The sequence below is a fragment of the Ochotona princeps genome, chromosome 27, assembly GCF_030435755.1.
Source record: "Ochotona princeps isolate mOchPri1 chromosome 27, mOchPri1.hap1, whole genome shotgun sequence".
NCBI lineage: Eukaryota > Metazoa > Chordata > Mammalia > Lagomorpha > Ochotonidae > Ochotona > Ochotona princeps.
The window spans coordinates 21,558,174-21,574,717 of NC_080858.1; the positions used below are offsets into that span (position 1 = coordinate 21,558,174).

The following is a 16,544-nucleotide window of genomic DNA, read 5'->3' on the forward strand; positions in this document are numbered from 1 at the left end:
GGGAGGGCGAGCCCCAAAGGCGTGGTGCCTGGCCTCAAAGCTCCACCCGACCCTGCACACGTGGCTCACCCCCCGCCTCGTGCTCCCCTCTCCTCATCTGGCCCTTATAGCACCCCTCCCCACACACACACACCTCGCTCTGTATATAACCACCAACGCTCATAGACCAAACTAGAGCCCTCCCTTTAAGAAGATGCCCCTGGAATCCCCTGAGGCAGGAGCAGGGGAGAACCATACAATTAAGGAAGACCCCCACCATCACCACCACCACCAAGGCCGGGTAAGAACCACCTGCATTTGCCCCTGCTGGCCTGTAAGATTCTGTCTCATCCCTTTGCCCCTCACTTTGGGTGATACAAAATGCATTCAAAAGAGAACATTCCAGAAGCTGCACCCTTCTGAGTGACAGGAACAATATTTATGTAACAGATTTATCACAATGCTGGCTTTGGCCCTGGAGGGAAGGAGGGTGGAGACTGGGGCAAGCTCAGACAGCACAGCCTGGGACCCCACGGGCAGAGCCTCCAGGAAGGGGGGATGGGGATGGGGTTGTTCAGAGCTGGCCAAGACCCCTGGACACACATCACAGCAGAGGCACAGTATGGCCCGCCCACTGCAGCGGGGTGGGGAGGAGACTTCTGTTGGACCCCTGACTTGCGAATGGAGTGGCAGGTTCATCCTAAACTTTTGCAAATCCCACTCAAATGGGTGTGCATCCCTCTAGCTTCCCGCTGTGGAATGCAGCCCTTGGGAAAGGGGGCCACCTGACCCCTGCTGCCACCCCAATTCAACTCCTGGCTCTTCCCCTCCTTGAACCCCCCCCCCCACATACACACACTCCTGCAGGACCATGTAAGGGGAGGATCTAACAGGCGGCTCACCATGCCCGGGGGACAGAGGCAGCCTGAGACGCAGCCACTGCTCATGCACTCCAAGTCATAGTTTTGACACGTCTTGGCACACTCCAGGCCCTGGGCGCGTGGGTTGTCGGCAGGACACACGAACTTGACCATTGGGGGGCGGCAGTACAGGCTCCGTTTGCCTTGAGGGAGGGAAAACCAGAGAGGTAACGAGGGAAGGAGGGAGATGGTTTCAGGGGCCACACAGCAGCCGCCATTTCGCTTCCCGGGCCTGGAGCCCAGAGCCAGACTCCTGGGGCAGGATTGGGACAGCAACTTCATCCAGGCTCTCAGCTGAGCTCCTGACCTTTGGCCTGCACAGGTCAGGGCTCAGTCAACCCTGGCCCTCATCTGCTGGCCCCCACTTTTTATACCCTTGACCTTGCAGGAGATGGCAGGATGCTGTTACCAGTAGACTTTCCAGCCTGGCGGTGTTATGAAATCCAATTCCAGGAAACTGGAACTCCAAAAAGCTGCATGGGTTTCCCAGAAGTGTAGCAGCTTCCTGACTTTGAAGCAAAGGAGACTGGGCACACGGAGCCACACCACAGAGAGTGAGAGAAAGAGGCCCAGCACAACAGCTCAACTGGATAATCCTCCACCTCCAAGCCCTGGCATCCTATAGGGGTGCCAGTTCATGTCCCAGCTACTCCACTTCCCATCTAGCTCCCTGCTTGTGGCCTGGAAAAGCAGTTACGGATGATCCAAAGCCTTGGGACCCTGCATCTGCATGGGAGGCCTGGAAGAAGCTCCTGACTCCTGGCTTCGGATCAACTTAACTCTGGCTGTTGCAGCCACTTGGATAGTGAACCAGTAGATGGAAGATCTTTCTGTCTCTCCTTCTCTGTAAATCTACTTTTCCAATAAAAATAAATAAATCTAGGGAGGAAGGAAGGGAGGAAGGGAGAAAGAGAGGAGAGAAAGAGAAAGGGAGAGAGACTTGGCCACCCTGAGCTCCCAGGTTGACTGGGACCTTTGAGCCCGCCTGTGCCCGGCTCTAGGCTGAGGGACACTCCCCAGGCAGCTGTACATGCTGGCAGGGGCTGGGGCGCTCAGAGCTCTGACCCAGGGTGAGCAGAGCAGGCTCACCAGATAGGAAGGGTGTCAGGGAAAGCGGTCAGGCTGGGGGTGGCAGACAAATCCACATGTCCCATCCCATTAGAATAGCCCTTCCCACACAAGGAAGAATCTTCTAGAAGCAAATCAGTCAGGAGACCCTGAGAGTGTGGCCCTGCCAGACCAGGCCTATCCCTCTCCCCTCCACCACCACCACCCCAACTCTGGCATTGATTTTAAACTGTAGGGCCACGCTTATATCTCAGAACCTTCAAATACAAGCATCCTAAGGAGATGTCTGTGTCCACCCAGGGAACAAGCAGGTGACTTCTGCCACCATCAGGGCCACCTCACAGCTGGACTGAGCTCAGACTGTGCACAGCAAGGCTCTCAGGAGTCCATCCTGCCCTCCCCCGACCCCACAGCCCGTTCAGACTCCTCCTCTTCCTTCCGAAACACAAAAGGTGCACACTTGTGTGGTCTACTGACACAAACGCAGAAACCCATGCAGCCCTGGGCCCAGCCGGCACGTGCGGAAGGGAGGAGCGGGTACTCACTGCGGTGTGAGGGGGCGATGGCGGCGGCGGGGGGCAGCAGGCTCCCGGGGGCTCCGCTTGAGGTGCAGTGCATGAAACCGTCCTCACAGTAGCTGCAGAGCCGACAGGCACAGCCCAGCTTCACCCAGGGGTCTGCACCTGCAGGCTCCATCGTCTCACCGTCTCGCACCCCTGCCAGCCCCACTACGTCCACCACCCACCTGCAGCCACCAGGGCATCACCCTTCTTTTTTTTGTGAGTGGAACCCACGTCATTCACCACTGCCAACGACTCCATGCGGCCGGAGGACAAAGCAACCCCGCCCCACTCCTGATTCCCTCCTCCACGCCCCGCCCCTGCTTGCCCTTCAGCCCCACCCAGCTCCAGGACAAGTCTGGGTACACCTGCAGCCCCCCACGGCCCCCCCAGAGTTCCTTCTCTACACTCCCAGCAACCAGCCAAGAGAAGACTCACAAATTCACTATGTCAGCAGCTCAGAGCTTTTGCTTGGGCCCCCTACCCAGGTTCAACGTGTACAACGCTGAACCCAGGACCCCACAGCCACCAGAGCCAGCCACAGAGCCAGCAGTTAACTAGTGTCCCCAGCAGAAGCCCAAAGCCACCCCCTGACTGACTCTACCCCATCACTGGGCCCCTGGACCTCCCATGTGACCCCACGTCCCCCTGTGCATGGCTGAGGAGGGAGACGCCATCATCTGCTGGATGATGCAGGATTTCTCCTTACTGGTGTCCCTGTGGAGGCAATTGCCTGATGGTGGGCTCCCCCACCTCCAGGACTGTGAGCTGAGACAAACCTCTTTTCCTTAGAAAGCATGTGGTCTCAGGTACATCCTTATAGTAACATAATGGACTCAGGTTAGCAACTCAACATGCAGGTGATATCAAGGCACAAATGCTTTAGCCTGACGATGCTGAACGGAGACTAGGTCGGGGGAGAGGAGGGGATGGGGATGGGAGCTCACCTGCTTTCTGTTCTGGAACAGAATGAGGCCTGCAAGGAAATGGGGCCCAAGCCATGACAGCTAACAAGAAAGCTCAAGAATTCGCACTCCCAACCTGCTCACCTGGAAATTGCTCCCAGAGTGAGGAAGCCTTACTTCACTCCAGACGTGCTATGCCACTCCACACAAGCCACTTCCTGGCTACCCTTTCACACACAGGAAGACCCCAGCTCAGCCATGCCAGGCCTCTCCTCCAGGCCTCCCCAGGCCAGCGGTGTGCACCTACCACATGGTATGATGATCAGAGAAGACGTCTCCAGGCCTGAAGATCTCGCCATCATAGTAACAGGGGCACTGAGCCTTGGGCACACACTGCCCACTCTCCTCCTGGTACAGCCCCGGGGGACAGAAGCAGCCCTCCAGGCAGCCCTCGTTGCACTCCTCGTCCGGGTGGGAGAGGGAGCGGCAGCTCAGGTTGCAGGGCATGCCACACTGCTGGTACTCTTGGCCCACTGGGCAGCTCAGGGCTGCAAGAGAAGGCAGACAGGTGGCCTCAGAGCCAATGCCAGATGAGGATAGTGGCTTTAGGACTTGGGGTGCCACGCCCTGCAGCTGGGACCTCCCCCCAATGATATCTGTGAACTCTACTATGTCAATGGGTACTGGGAAATGGAATTGAAAATAAAAGTGCATGTGGGTGCAAATATTTTTTCCATCTGTTGATACTTTTGTATAATACACATTTTCCACATTTTACCAAAAAAAAGGTTTTGCACCCAAATAAACTCACCCTCTTTAACTGCATTGTAACTGTGGAATCCCATACCCATCTCACCTCTGAGACCTTGCAGCCTGAGACACAATGGAAGTCCTAGTGGATTTTAAAGCCGTGGCTATTGAAAGGAACTGGGAGTGACAGCAGGGGCTACTGTTTGCCAGGCACCTAAGGCCCCATTCTTTTCTTAAGATGTATTTATTCATTTGCAAGGCAGAGTTATAGAAGGTGGAGAGAGAGAGATCTCGCATCTGCTGGTTCACTCCCCAAATGACCCTAGCTTAAGCTAGGAATTTAATCTGGGTCTCCCACAAGAGTGCCTGGATTGGCCACCCTGTGCTTGCTGCTTTCCCAGGAACAATAGTAGCTAGTTGGGTAGGACACTGGAGCAGCCAGGACTCGAACCAGCACCCAAATGGGATGCTAGCCCTGCAGGTGGCAGCTTAATTCATTGCCTCATAGCGGCAGCCCCTATATTCTGTCCAAAAATCAAAACAGCCACCCACCCTGCCCTGTAGGGTATCTGTCCCCACCTTGTCTCCTCTCCCCTCAAAATCAACTCTTTCTGCCCAGGATCACGGTCAGAGCGCTTTCCTCTTCTGGAAAGCGCTCCTTGATCGATCCTGCCAGAATGCGATCATCCTTTGGCTCAACGTGACGGGCATCTTGTGAGAAGGCAGTGCCTATTTGGGATCTACATCGGCCCTGGGGGCACTCAGAAAATGTCCCCAAAGAAACAACAGCAGCAACAAACAAATGAGGCCAATCATTTGGCTCAAAGGCGCAGAGTTTGGCAGCAGCCGAAGCCAACTCCAATGCAGAGTGTGAATTAAAGGTGGCTGAGAACAGAGCTATGCAATGATACGTAACTTTTCGCGGTGCCAAGACTCTATGTCTGCATTTCAAGGCCTTCATCAGATCCACAAGCGATGCGGGGACACAGTGCGGCACAATCTGACAGTTCCCCCTATTGAATACTAGGTGAGGGGAGCTGCAGGCCAGCTCCCCGTGCAGACTCCAACCTGGCCTTGGGGAGAGCTAGACCCCACCGCCGTGGCCTGCCGGCAATTGCACGGGAACAGAGGCGTGCAAAGGACCTGTGCTTGCCCCCTATGCTAGTCCAGGGGCCTACGTCCCAGGGAAAGAAGCCAAGACAGCGCACTTGGCAGAAGCCAAACGCAGAGGCCAGTGGAGAGTGGGGCACCCACCGCAGAAGCTGGGCTCACGCCACGCCACGTGCACGCCTCTCCGAGCGCAGGCGGCAGCGTAGCTGGCCAGGGCGCCACACAGACACTCCTTGCCATCGGGGCAGGCACACACGTCGTAGCGGCAGTTGCGCAGGTAGGGCAGCGGACTGACGGCCGCGTGGCAGACCTCAAACTTGGAGGAAGTCAGCAGCGCGCACGCCTGCTCCGCGAACCTGGCTGCGGAGGCGGAACAAAAGAAAGAGCCCGGATGGAGCAGGTGGTCCGTGCCAGGGCCGGGGCTTGAGCCCACTGCTGTCCTCTCCACCCGGCTCGGTTCCCAAGGGATGGCTGAAATGCAGCAGCGGGCAGCCTGGAGGGGTACCCTTGTCTTTCTCCATGTCCCTCAAAGAGCCTTAGGGGACAAGGACATGACCAAGAGGCAGATGGTTACTTGCTGATGGCTCAAGCCAAGAACACTCCAGGCCCTCCCCGGGGCACGCCCTGGCAGGGTGCACCACCACCCCCGGTCACCCCCACTGCCATCCCCACCACTGCCCACGGAAGGTTCTGCCCCTTTCCAACCCACCCCTTCGGGCGCACTCACCCTGGCGCGGGTTGCGGCTGCAGGGGTCCGCGTGCTGCTCCCGCAGGTCCGGACAGTCAGCGTGCAGCTTCCAAGCGTTGCCAAAGTCTTCCACCAAGGACTCCACCAGGCCCCCGGGGGACAGGAAATCGTCGCCCCTGTCACCATTGAAGTTCCCGCACAAGCCACATGTCCTCCCGGCATAAACTGGAGACAGCTGTGGGCAGAGGCCAACGCAGCCAACCCTTCCATCTGCTTGCTTTTAACCACACCAGGTCCCTACAGTGCCTAGCAACAGGCACAGAGCAGCCCTCTACCCTCCAACCCCAACCTCACCCGGGGCGGAGAAGGGACCAGGGCGCAGCCGAGCCAGCCCTGCCGTTCCATCCTCGCTCCAATGTTCCACCCACGCTCCACAGTGGTGGTACAGCCAGTTACACCAGCAGCCTGCAATACTGCCATGCCTTGCCCCTTCCCTCCCAAGCCCTGCTCCAGCTCCCTGCTAAGGTACTTGGGAAGGCAGCAGGAGATGGCCCAAGGATGTGGCTCCCTGCCACCCACGTGGGAAACCCTACAGAGTTCCAGGCTCCTAGGTTCAGCTGGGGTCAACCCTGGCCATTGCAGACCACCTGCAGAACCAGCAGGTGGAAGATATCTCTGTGTGTGCGCGTGTGTGTGTGTATCTGCCTCTCAAATAAGTGTAAAAATAAATAAATAAAAGGTGGAAAGCCTGAAGCCCAGCTGGACTTGTGACCTGCCCAAGCTCCCAAGGCATGAGTCAGCAGCTTGTCCCCCACCTCCACCGCACCCCCACCCCAGGGCCTGCTGAAACAACCATGCCTTTCCAAGCAGAGCAGCTAAGCCCTTGCCCGTGACACCTGTGAGAACCAAGGTCAGAGGGGTCACACACAAGTTGGAAGGAAGCTAATGAGGTGGCACTGCCCTCCTGAGCTGCACTCCACACAGCCACTGGGCCTCCTGACCAGACCAGAGGAGACTCCAGGGATACAGGGAGAAGAAGGAGGGGGCACAGGGCCTCAGCAAGGCTCTTACTCCAGCCTGCAGGCCCTGGTCCAGGAAAAGCCCTCAGGGCACCCAAGGGCACATTCAGGGACAGCTGAGGGGGTGCACCTGCCCTCTGCCTGGGACTGTTGAGGGGTGCACCTGCCCTCTGCCTGGGACTGTTGGGGGATGCACCTGCCCTCGGCCTGGGGCTGCTGCAGGTGCACCTGCTGGCTTCTGCTAAGAGGACTCTCACTGGGAGATGGAGCAGGGGCTGAGACCCAAGAGCCTGTCATTAGCAAGGCTGCTGACCTCCCTGCAGGTCCCAGCTGCTCCACTTCTCTTCCAGCTCCCTGCTTGTGACATGAGAAAGCACTAAAGGGCAGCCAAAAGCCTTGGAACCCTACACCTGGGTAGAATACCCGGAAGAAACTCTTGGCTCTTAGCTTCAGGTGGGCTCAGCTCTGGCCATTGTGGCCATTTGGGAAGTGAACCAGCAGACAGAAGACTCTCTCTCTTTCTCTCCTTCTCTCTGTAAATCTGCATATATATACATACAAGAGCTGGTTCGGCAGGTGCTTGACTGAGTGGCTAAGACCCCCTACCTATCCCCATTGGAGTAGCTGGGATCCCTATGGGTTCCCTAGTCAGCTCCAACTTGCCAACACGGACTCTGGGAGGCATTCAGCTATGCTGAGTTCCTAGCCCCCAAGCTTCCCCGCCTGCACCTCCAGAGTCCACACAGCTGGGGCAGAAAGGACAGAAAGGAATTCTGCCCCTCGCACAGGACCAAGCATCGGCTGTCCAGGGGTCCTACCTTCAGCAGCAACCTCCCTCGGCCATCCCAGTCCATCTGCAGGTCCTCGCCGTAGCTGAGGCGCACGGAGCCAGCCACCATGTGCTCAATGCGAAGGTCACCTGTAACCAGCCGAACATAGTGCAGGCTGAGCGGGGAGGGCTCCAGCAGGCATGCTGGAAGAGTCAGGATGGCAGCCTGAAAGCTATGTTTAGGGGGCAAATGGGGTGTCCCTGTGGCTGGAGGGAGATCCCTGGAGGAAAGGCGACCAGGTGAGCTGAGAAGGCATTGGTAAGCCTGAGCTGGCTGTCATTTCACTATCTGCCACCAGAGGGAGACAAAGGCACATGCCCTGACCTGAGCTGGCTGTCATTCCACCGTACGCCACCAGAGGGAGACAAAGACACATGCCCTGAGCCACAAAAACCGAGACCGCCAGGCTCAAGGAGGTGGGAAGGAAGCCCCCAGCTCTTGGTCAGACTGTACGCCCCTTCTCAGGGCCTGGAGCAGCCTCCTCCTCCAGGAAACCTTCCTCTCCCTCAGGGATGCGTGCCATGGATGCCCACTTTCCACCCGAGTTACCTCTAGCACCTGCACACGCGAGGAGGGAGGAGCACCACGGGGCCCACCTTGCAGGAAGGGGACCTGAATGTCCCGGCCGTCCATGGCAACGCCACCTCCGTGCTTCAGTTTCACCAGGCCACCGTGAAGCGGGGTGTCCAGCCGGGCGGCGACAGAGCGGGTGCACACAGCATCGGGGTCATCAGCACACTGCCCGGAATGGGAGGTGGGGCGAGAGACAGGTGACCAGGGCACTCCCACACAGTACCTGCTGTCCCTGGAGTTATGCTGCCAGGGAGGGGACCCTAAGCCTGGCCCTGGCCCCCCGTCTCCTGCCTTGCCCTAGACTGGAGCCCAAGACCTCTGCCCACTTTGCTTGTTACAAAGCATACCCCAGCTCCACCTGCCTCCACCTGGGGCATCCCCAGCATCAGAGAGCAGAGACTTAGCCCACAGAACAGCAGTCTGCACCTGACAGACAGCCCCAGGCGTCCTGGCCCTTCATCCAGCAAAGAGGGGGGCTGGGAGTCTGCAGAAATGAGGGGCTGACTCTCCGGGAAGCACCTGCTCCTGCCCCCTCCCAACGCCCTCACCTGCACTGTCTCTATGATGACGGAGAAGGAGTGGTCCCAGCAGTCCCGGGCCAGCAGGTACTGGCAGATGCCGCTGAAGGTAAAATACCTGTTGTCGAAGCTCTTGAAGTGGGACTGGCCAGTGACCAGGCATTCCCCTGGAGGGACACAGAAGATGGGGTCACAGACAGTGAGAGGTGTCCTCCGAGGACACAGAAGGGTCCCCTTCCACACAAAAACCAACAAGTCCTCTCCCAAGTTTGAAAACCAGCAGATTCTAAGTCCGTTGCAGGGATGTCAGAGCCGGACCACTGGTTCGGCACCTGTCTTCACAGATGATGCTAAGAGAAGTACCGAGGCCACATCCAGGCCAGAAGTCAGGGCTCCCAGCCCTGCGTGCCCTACTGCCTGCGTGCCTTCCTCTCAGTCCCACAGTAGTCATGCTTCCTCTTTGCCCGGGCCAGTGCCACGCCAGCGGACACAGCCTGGGAGCTTGCGATGCCCAATCCAGAGCCAGGCTGCCCAGCCCCTCTCAGTTTTCTTAGAACAAGCCTGTGGAGGAGCTTGTGGACACACTCCTACCCCGGGAGGTCCCTAGGGGCCAGCAGGCAGAGTGACCAATAGAAGCAGGCTGCGGGGAACTCCATAGCAGCCACGGCTGAAGGGCAGGTGGCTCTGAGGCCTCCTGAGACCTGGGCCTCGACCTCTGGCACTGGAGCGCAGAGCCGGGGGGGGGGGGGAGGCTCCTGGGAAGAGAGGCATCCGCCTGAGATAGCACCACCACAAGGGCAGTGCCAACTTCTGCCGGGCTGTTGCCCAGGACAGGTTGCCATGCTGTGGGTAGGGTGCAGGACTCCCCCATGAGCCCCCACCCCATCCACCTGCCACTCCATCCTCCATCAGGTCCTGAGAGGGACCAGGCAGACAGCAGCCTTGGCCGACGTCCCTGATGACTGTTAGCGGTTATGGACATACTCACCTCCCCTTCCGCAGGTCCCTGCTCTCATCTTTGCCACCAAGGCTATCCAGACACCAGAGGGGGGGTCCCTCCTGTGACGTTAGGCCACCCCCAAGCTAGCACACCCCACCCCTGCACAGCGGTCCTAGTCAAGTGCCCCTGAGGGCATCAGCAGCAGCTTCCCCACCCCCCTACCCCCAACCTGGGCTCACCTCCAGGGCCAGATGTTGGAGGGCAAGTCTAGCTGCTCATCTGTCGGGGGGGGTCCCTTAGCAGCACCCTGCCCCCAATCTGCCACCTGGGGACACCCACACTTGCACAGACAGGCACGGTTAGGGCCTCAGCTAACCGTGGGATCCAGTGTGGTCCTGCCTCGGGTGTGAGCTTGCAGGCGGGTGGTAGAGCAGAGAAGCCCCAAGTGGCTGCTGAGGGTCCCTCTGCCCAGTGCCCTGGGTAACGTGGACCAGCTCTCCCTCTCTCACGGAACCCAGAACAGAACAGACAGCAAACCAGGGGCAGGAGTCTTCCAGCTCGGCTGGTTGCAGATGTGCTAGTATTCCAACCCCAGAGAACACCATCATTCTCCAAACTGGGGTCACTGGGGCAAAGTTCCTGACCCTGTTGCAATACAACGGGCGGACTTCCTCCTCCAACCTGTCAGTCTGCTCAGGATCATGCCTATCAGAGTAAGGAACAGCACTTCTGTTCTCCCGAACAACGCCCAGAGAAAGAGGGGTTCACGAGAAAGTGTGTGAATTTTTGGAAGCCAAACGTCCCATGCTCCGATCTGACTTCCGGCTCCCACCTTGTTCTCCCAAGCTTCCAGGGCTCACACATCCCAATATGACACTTGGCACAGCACAGCGCAAGCACAGGGACCCACAGGAGTGAGTGGCTGAGCTGCTTGTGTGGCAGGGACCACGGAGCAGCCGCCACACAGCCTGTGCGCCCTCCTTCCACCCACACTGACACCTCGAAGGATCAGATAGTCAGCAAAGGAAAACTTGGACAGACAATTGGCCCATCACAGACACTTGTAAAGGATAGTGAAAATACTGCACTGCACTTCATCCACGTGCTACATGCCAATCAAACATATTTTTTTTAGATTCATTTACTTTATTTCAAAGGCAGATTTTACAGAGAGAGGACAGGAAGATCTCCCTAAAAGACCACACTGGCTGGAGCTGAGCCAATCCAAAGTTAGGAGCTTCTTTTGGGTCTCCCACATGAGCACAGAGGCTCAAGGACTTGGGCCATCCTCCAATGCTTTCCCAGACCATAAGCAGGGCACTGGATTGAGCAGCCGGGACTCAGACCAGCGCCCATCTGGGATGCCAGGACTGCAGACAGAGGATTAGCCTAATATACCACAAGGCGTCCGCCCACTTCCCACGCAGTCCCCCTGAGAGCCTAGACTTCCCTATCCAGGACGTCAGTCATTGCAGGAACGGGTTCCAGTCGGCAGTGCCCACTGGCGCCTTGCAGAAGAGCAGGGAAACCCAGGGTTGTGGAATAGGGAGTCTGCAGGCGACGAGGAAGTCACAGCTTGCCTGAGGCTGCCGGGTCTCTGGCCAGTAAGCACAAAGGGTGCAGGGAGGGATGAAGGTCTTGGCCGCGCCACCAGGATGCCCAGCCTGCTGGTCCCCTCCACTCTCCTGGAACTTTCTCGGCTGCTGCCCTTACACAACGCTCAGCCTCCAAGTAGCCGTCTCCCTACCTCCTCTACGCCATGGCCGCCACCTCCTGTGCGCCCATCTGGTGGTGACTCTCCCTCCCCTTGCCTGGGGACTGCCCCTGTTGCCTGGCTCCCCACAATCACGTTACAGCAGAAGGGATGGCATGTTACCTCGGAGATCTGGTGTTCAAAAGACAGTGCTTCCACCGTGGCTGCCTCGTTTGCTTACTCTTTGTGATTTCGCTTTGCTGTCAGGCCACGAGAAGGCCCCAGGACCTGCTGCTGCTGCAAACCTCCAACTCAGTGAAGTGGATTCCAGGAGGTGGCACCTACAGCCAGGTGAGCAGAGCAGAGCCCTCGTGTGGCTAAGCGCTCTTACTGCAAGATGGGGCTTAGCGATAGGGAGAGGGAGTGCGGGCCCTTCTCTGCACGTCCACCTTCTGCCCTAGGGTGACACAGCACAGGGGTCTTCCCCAGACGCTGCCACCAGGCTCAATGCTTCCCAGCCTCCAGAATCATGAGCCAAGCAAGTCTCCATTCATACAGATTATCCATTCTATAGGAGTACAAGGTCAACCAAGACCTTTGGAAAGCAGTTGAGGATGGCCCAAAGCCTTGGTACTCTGCACCTGCATGGGAGACCTGGAAGAAGCTCCTGGCTCCTAAATTTGGATTGGCTCAGCTCCAGCTCTTGCGAAGGGAGCTTCATTCCCTTACTTAGGGAGTGAATCAGCAGACCGAAGATCTTCCCCTCTATCTCTGTTACGCTCTGTATATCTGACTTTTCAATAAAAGTAAACAAAAACTTTAAGTGAGCCCTTTCTTTTCTGTTCAAGCCTGCACATAAGACCATGACCACAGTCAGGAGAAGAGCAACCAACTAAACTCCTGGCAGATTTCCTCATGCATAGAAATTATGAGACGATGTGTGCTGTTTCTTACATTAGGGACAATTTGTTACGCAGCACTGGGCATCTAAAACACTCTCATTCTAGATACTAAAATCCAGGTATCTATTTCCAAGTTTCCTGAGGTCACTGCCTCCAGAGAGCATAGAAACACAGAAGAGCCTAAACTATAGCAAAGCTAAGCATATCCGCTCCTAGTGCCTCCCCGCCTCCCTTCCCCATCAGTCGCTACACCTGCAAGCATCGCCCTGGCACCACAGGATAGCGAGGTGGAGAAAAGCACCTGGGCACTGGAGTAGAGATGAGCTGGTGGACAGTAGTGAGCAGCTAAGCCCCAGAATTCAAAAGAGGATTGGAGTGGGATGTTGGAGAGTGAAGAAGGAGTTTAGTGGCTTGCTTGGTAAAATATCAAATCACCCAATAGACCATTTCAAGGCCATTTCATTTCATCTGTACACTGTGGGTATTCAAAGAGTAGTTGGATGGATGAGTGGATGACTGGATGGATGGATGGATAGATGGTATGGATGGATGGATGGATGGATGGTTGAAAAGATAAATAAGCGGATAGATGAATGTAAGTATAGGCAAGGTGGTGGGCAGATGGGTAGGTGAATAGGTGGAGAAACCAGTCAGCTGAATTCCTAATTCCATCCACTGAAACTCAGATTTCATACAAGGAATGCTGACTATTTAGATATTTTATTTTTCACAGATTGACTTCATGTGTATTTCAGAAGTCTCCTTAGGCCTTTTATGAGTGCAATTATGTTCAAATGGGGCACAGATGTCATATCCCTTTTTCAATCGATATGTATTTATTTGAGTGGCAGAGAACTGCACTAAACCACTCCTGAAATGCAGCTTGGCAAAGCCGGGAACTCAATGCAGGTCTCCCACTTGGTGGCAGAGACAGCTGCTCGAGCCACCACCTGCAGCTCAGGCAGCTGGAGCCAGAAGTCGGGCTGCCTACTGAGCCCAGGCACTTGAATACAGGAGGTGGGGCTAAATTCCCTCTCCCAGATGCCACTTTCAAGAACAACCTTTTGTCCTTTATGTTTTCCTCAAAGATTACACAAAAGATCATCCAAGTTGGTTGACCACTTTTGGTCTAAAATAACTATTCTAGCCTTAGTACCACTTGCCACCTCATTCTAGAACTTTCCCAACTTTCCCTTCATTCCAGAAGTTTGCCAGAGCGCTCTAAATAAGACTCTAAAGTTTTGAATCCACAGATCTCAAATATGACTCAAGCACAACCCACTCCCAGCCCACCGGAGTCTAACACAGGCCAGAGACAGGGCTGAGTTCAGGCAGCTGCGAGCTTGGGTGCAGCTCTGCCTCTTAGCAGCTGTGTGGCTCTGGGAAGTTACTGTACCACTTGGGGTTTCTTTCTCCTTCAACAGATGAGAATAAAATGCACCTGCCCCAGGGATGATAGCCATACAGTGACATACCAAATGTGCTTACATAGTGCCCTACACACACAAGCGTCCTGTGATGAACCCAAGCAGAAGGCTCATGGGTCTTGGAGAGGGTGAGGTGGCAAGGGGCTTTGAACAGGCAATGTTTGCAGTCAATAGAGTAAGGTTGGGACTGAGCAGTGGACACAACATAGGGCAGAGACTGCAACACCATTTTTTCTCCGCAAATTTTCCAGGGTGGCATGGGCAATGATCAAATCACTTTGCAGCCTGGTTCGCTTAGCTCTTGGACTAGGCCATGATCTGTATTAAACACTCCAGAAAGTCCATTAAAACGCTCACTTCAAGCCTCAAGGGTGCCCCACTCTGCTTTCTTCCTCTTCATTTTCCAAGTAATTGACATTCTGTTTGTTTGGCTGGTCACGACTCTACAAGTTTTAAGGCTCAGCAGCCTTAATCCTCTGAGCAAGTCGATGATGTGAGAGGACCTCAGCCCAGGTGCTCACCTCTCTCTCTCTCTCTCCCTCTCTCTCTCTCTCTCTCTCTCTCTCTCCTGTTGCAGGCCCTCCCTCTCCCCTGAGCAGAGCTGGAATCTGGGCAGCCCTGTGGTTAGATATCTGAATTCCACCTGTGCCAAGGACCACAGGAAGGAACAGGCATGTGTGACAGACCCCCTACCTGGGCATTCTTCATTGCTGCAGATCCACTGGCTGTTGCGGCAGATGCTGCAGAGGGAAAAGCCACAGATCACTGGGAGTTCTGCAACCTGAGGGGACACAGGCAGATGCCAGGCCCCACCACTACACTGGATACCCCAGTGCCTGCCAAGTACTCAGGACACCCACTGCTGCCTCCTAGGGTGCACTGAAGCAGGAAATGGAATGAGGAAGTCCAAACAGTAACTTCCCTGCTGTACCTAAGGGCCATTCATTCCAACATGGACCGGAAGGACAGCAGAGGTGTGGCTGACCTCTGTCACCCTGCTCCCAGCTCCAATCCCTCCCAGTAGCATCTCTCAGCCCAGGACCAGCCCCTGCTCCACTTGCTGCTTTCCCTGAGAGCAGCCTTTCCAGGGCCCGCTGGGCAGCCCCAATTACCAGGTGTTGCAGTCATGAGTGAGGGAAGCCCCGGGAGGATACCGCTTCCCCGAATGCACACAGGGACACTCGGCACTCTCCACACAGCGTTCTCCATCGAGGACCTGTCCCTCTGCATTCAAGGACAAAAAGACAGATTTCAGCATCATCACCATCATAACCCATCTCACGACTGCAGAACCCACCATGGACCAGTGTGAGCTTAGGGCTTCCTCCAGGAGCCCCCAAGAACTTAGGGTTGACATGGGTCTTGCACACACCTGCAATGTTGGGCAGATTGGAGAGCGTGGGAAAATTATTTATGAACCATCTCCCGGTAGAGTCAAGAGTTTTGTTTCAATTCTTCCAATAGGTGGAGCCAAAAGTCAAAACACACAGGACTATCATTACACAGCATTCTCCATCAACGTTCACATCTCTGAGAAAGACTTCCATGGGCCAGCCCTTCTCAGCCAAGGTCCGATGGGCAATACAAGGATTTATAAGACCTTTGTCCCAGACCAGTCCCCCAGTACCTATCTGAGAACTCAAAGCAACAGCCCAGAAGGGGCCTGGAGCTCCCCCAACTGCCCCTGTTGGGGGCCCAGTTTCCCAACACTCAAGCGTCAGTGACTACAGCCCAACAGGAAAACATAAATTAAGACTTATCCTGATTGCCCCGTATAGAGGCTTTAAAAAAAAAAAAAAAACACTAAATAAAAAGGCCTCTGATTTCGGCCAACACAAGCAGCCTTCATTCTGCTCCCCTAAGCCAAGGGCGCTGGCAAGGTCTGGGCTTGAATGAATAGAAAGAGAAGTTTATTACCAGGGCAGCTGCAGCCGTCCACGCACCGCTCCGGACACACTTCCCGGATGTGCAGGCTCTGGCAGGTTCTGGTGCAAGGCGACACACACTCCTTGTACTCCATGCCAGCAGGGCAAGCTGGGCCTGGAAATGAACATCAGAGATGTCTCCCAGGGCACGGCCCACTCTGCAGCATCCCATGAGCCCTGCCAGGAAGCCCTAACCTCCCCTGGCCCTGTCCTCCAGGTTCCCAGGGCCATCACCATATCAGCATTATCCCTTCCCAAATGGCCTTGGCTAAGACTCCAGCTGGGGCAAGGGGTGCCACCAGCACCTGCTCACCATGAACATCTCAGCATTATTCCGCTCTTTTCAACTGAAACCCCTTCAGGCTGGTAAGGGCCTTATGGAACCAAGCAAGGTTACACCAGCAATGGCTTCCATCACACAGTCCTCCTCTGGAGACCCCTCACCCCATGAAACCAAAAGCCTCATTCAGCACAGAGGACACCCCATTCCTGCCCACCTTGCCTGCCAGGGTCACCCCATACTGTACATAGAAGGGCACCTGGAAATTTGAAGTGGAATTAAAAATGCATTTCTATGGATGCCAAAAACAAAAAAAAATCTGATATCCATGCATGAAAAGGATCTTCAAAAACATCTGTGCGGAGGCCGACACTCTGCTACAGTTGGCTAAGCCTCTGCCTATGGTGCTGACAACCCACATGGGCACTTGTTCATGTCCCAGCTGCTCCACTTCTGA

The 16,544-nt window shown here is 55.9% G+C and overlaps 1 protein-coding gene across 1 annotated transcript in view; it reads right to left on the minus strand.

Annotated features, from left to right (window-relative positions):
- The window catches only part of VWF (von Willebrand factor), a 110,333-nt gene that overhangs the window by 65,548 nt on the left and 28,241 nt on the right, over positions 1–16,544 (minus strand). Inside the window, exons 8-18 of the mRNA XM_058655802.1 lie at positions 15,800–15,922; positions 14,995–15,106; positions 14,576–14,622; positions 8,951–9,087; positions 8,426–8,567; positions 7,818–7,918; positions 6,020–6,215; positions 5,437–5,652; positions 3,740–3,980; positions 2,513–2,604; positions 882–1,042 (exon numbers count right to left, since the gene is read on the minus strand). Of these exons, the coding sequence (XP_058511785.1) occupies positions 882–1,042; positions 2,513–2,604; positions 3,740–3,980; positions 5,437–5,652; positions 6,020–6,215; positions 7,818–7,918; positions 8,426–8,567; positions 8,951–9,087; positions 14,576–14,622; positions 14,995–15,106; positions 15,800–15,922 (1,568 nt within the window). The remainder of the gene's footprint in view (positions 1–881; positions 1,043–2,512; positions 2,605–3,739; positions 3,981–5,436; positions 5,653–6,019; positions 6,216–7,817; positions 7,919–8,425; positions 8,568–8,950; positions 9,088–14,575; positions 14,623–14,994; positions 15,107–15,799; positions 15,923–16,544) is intronic.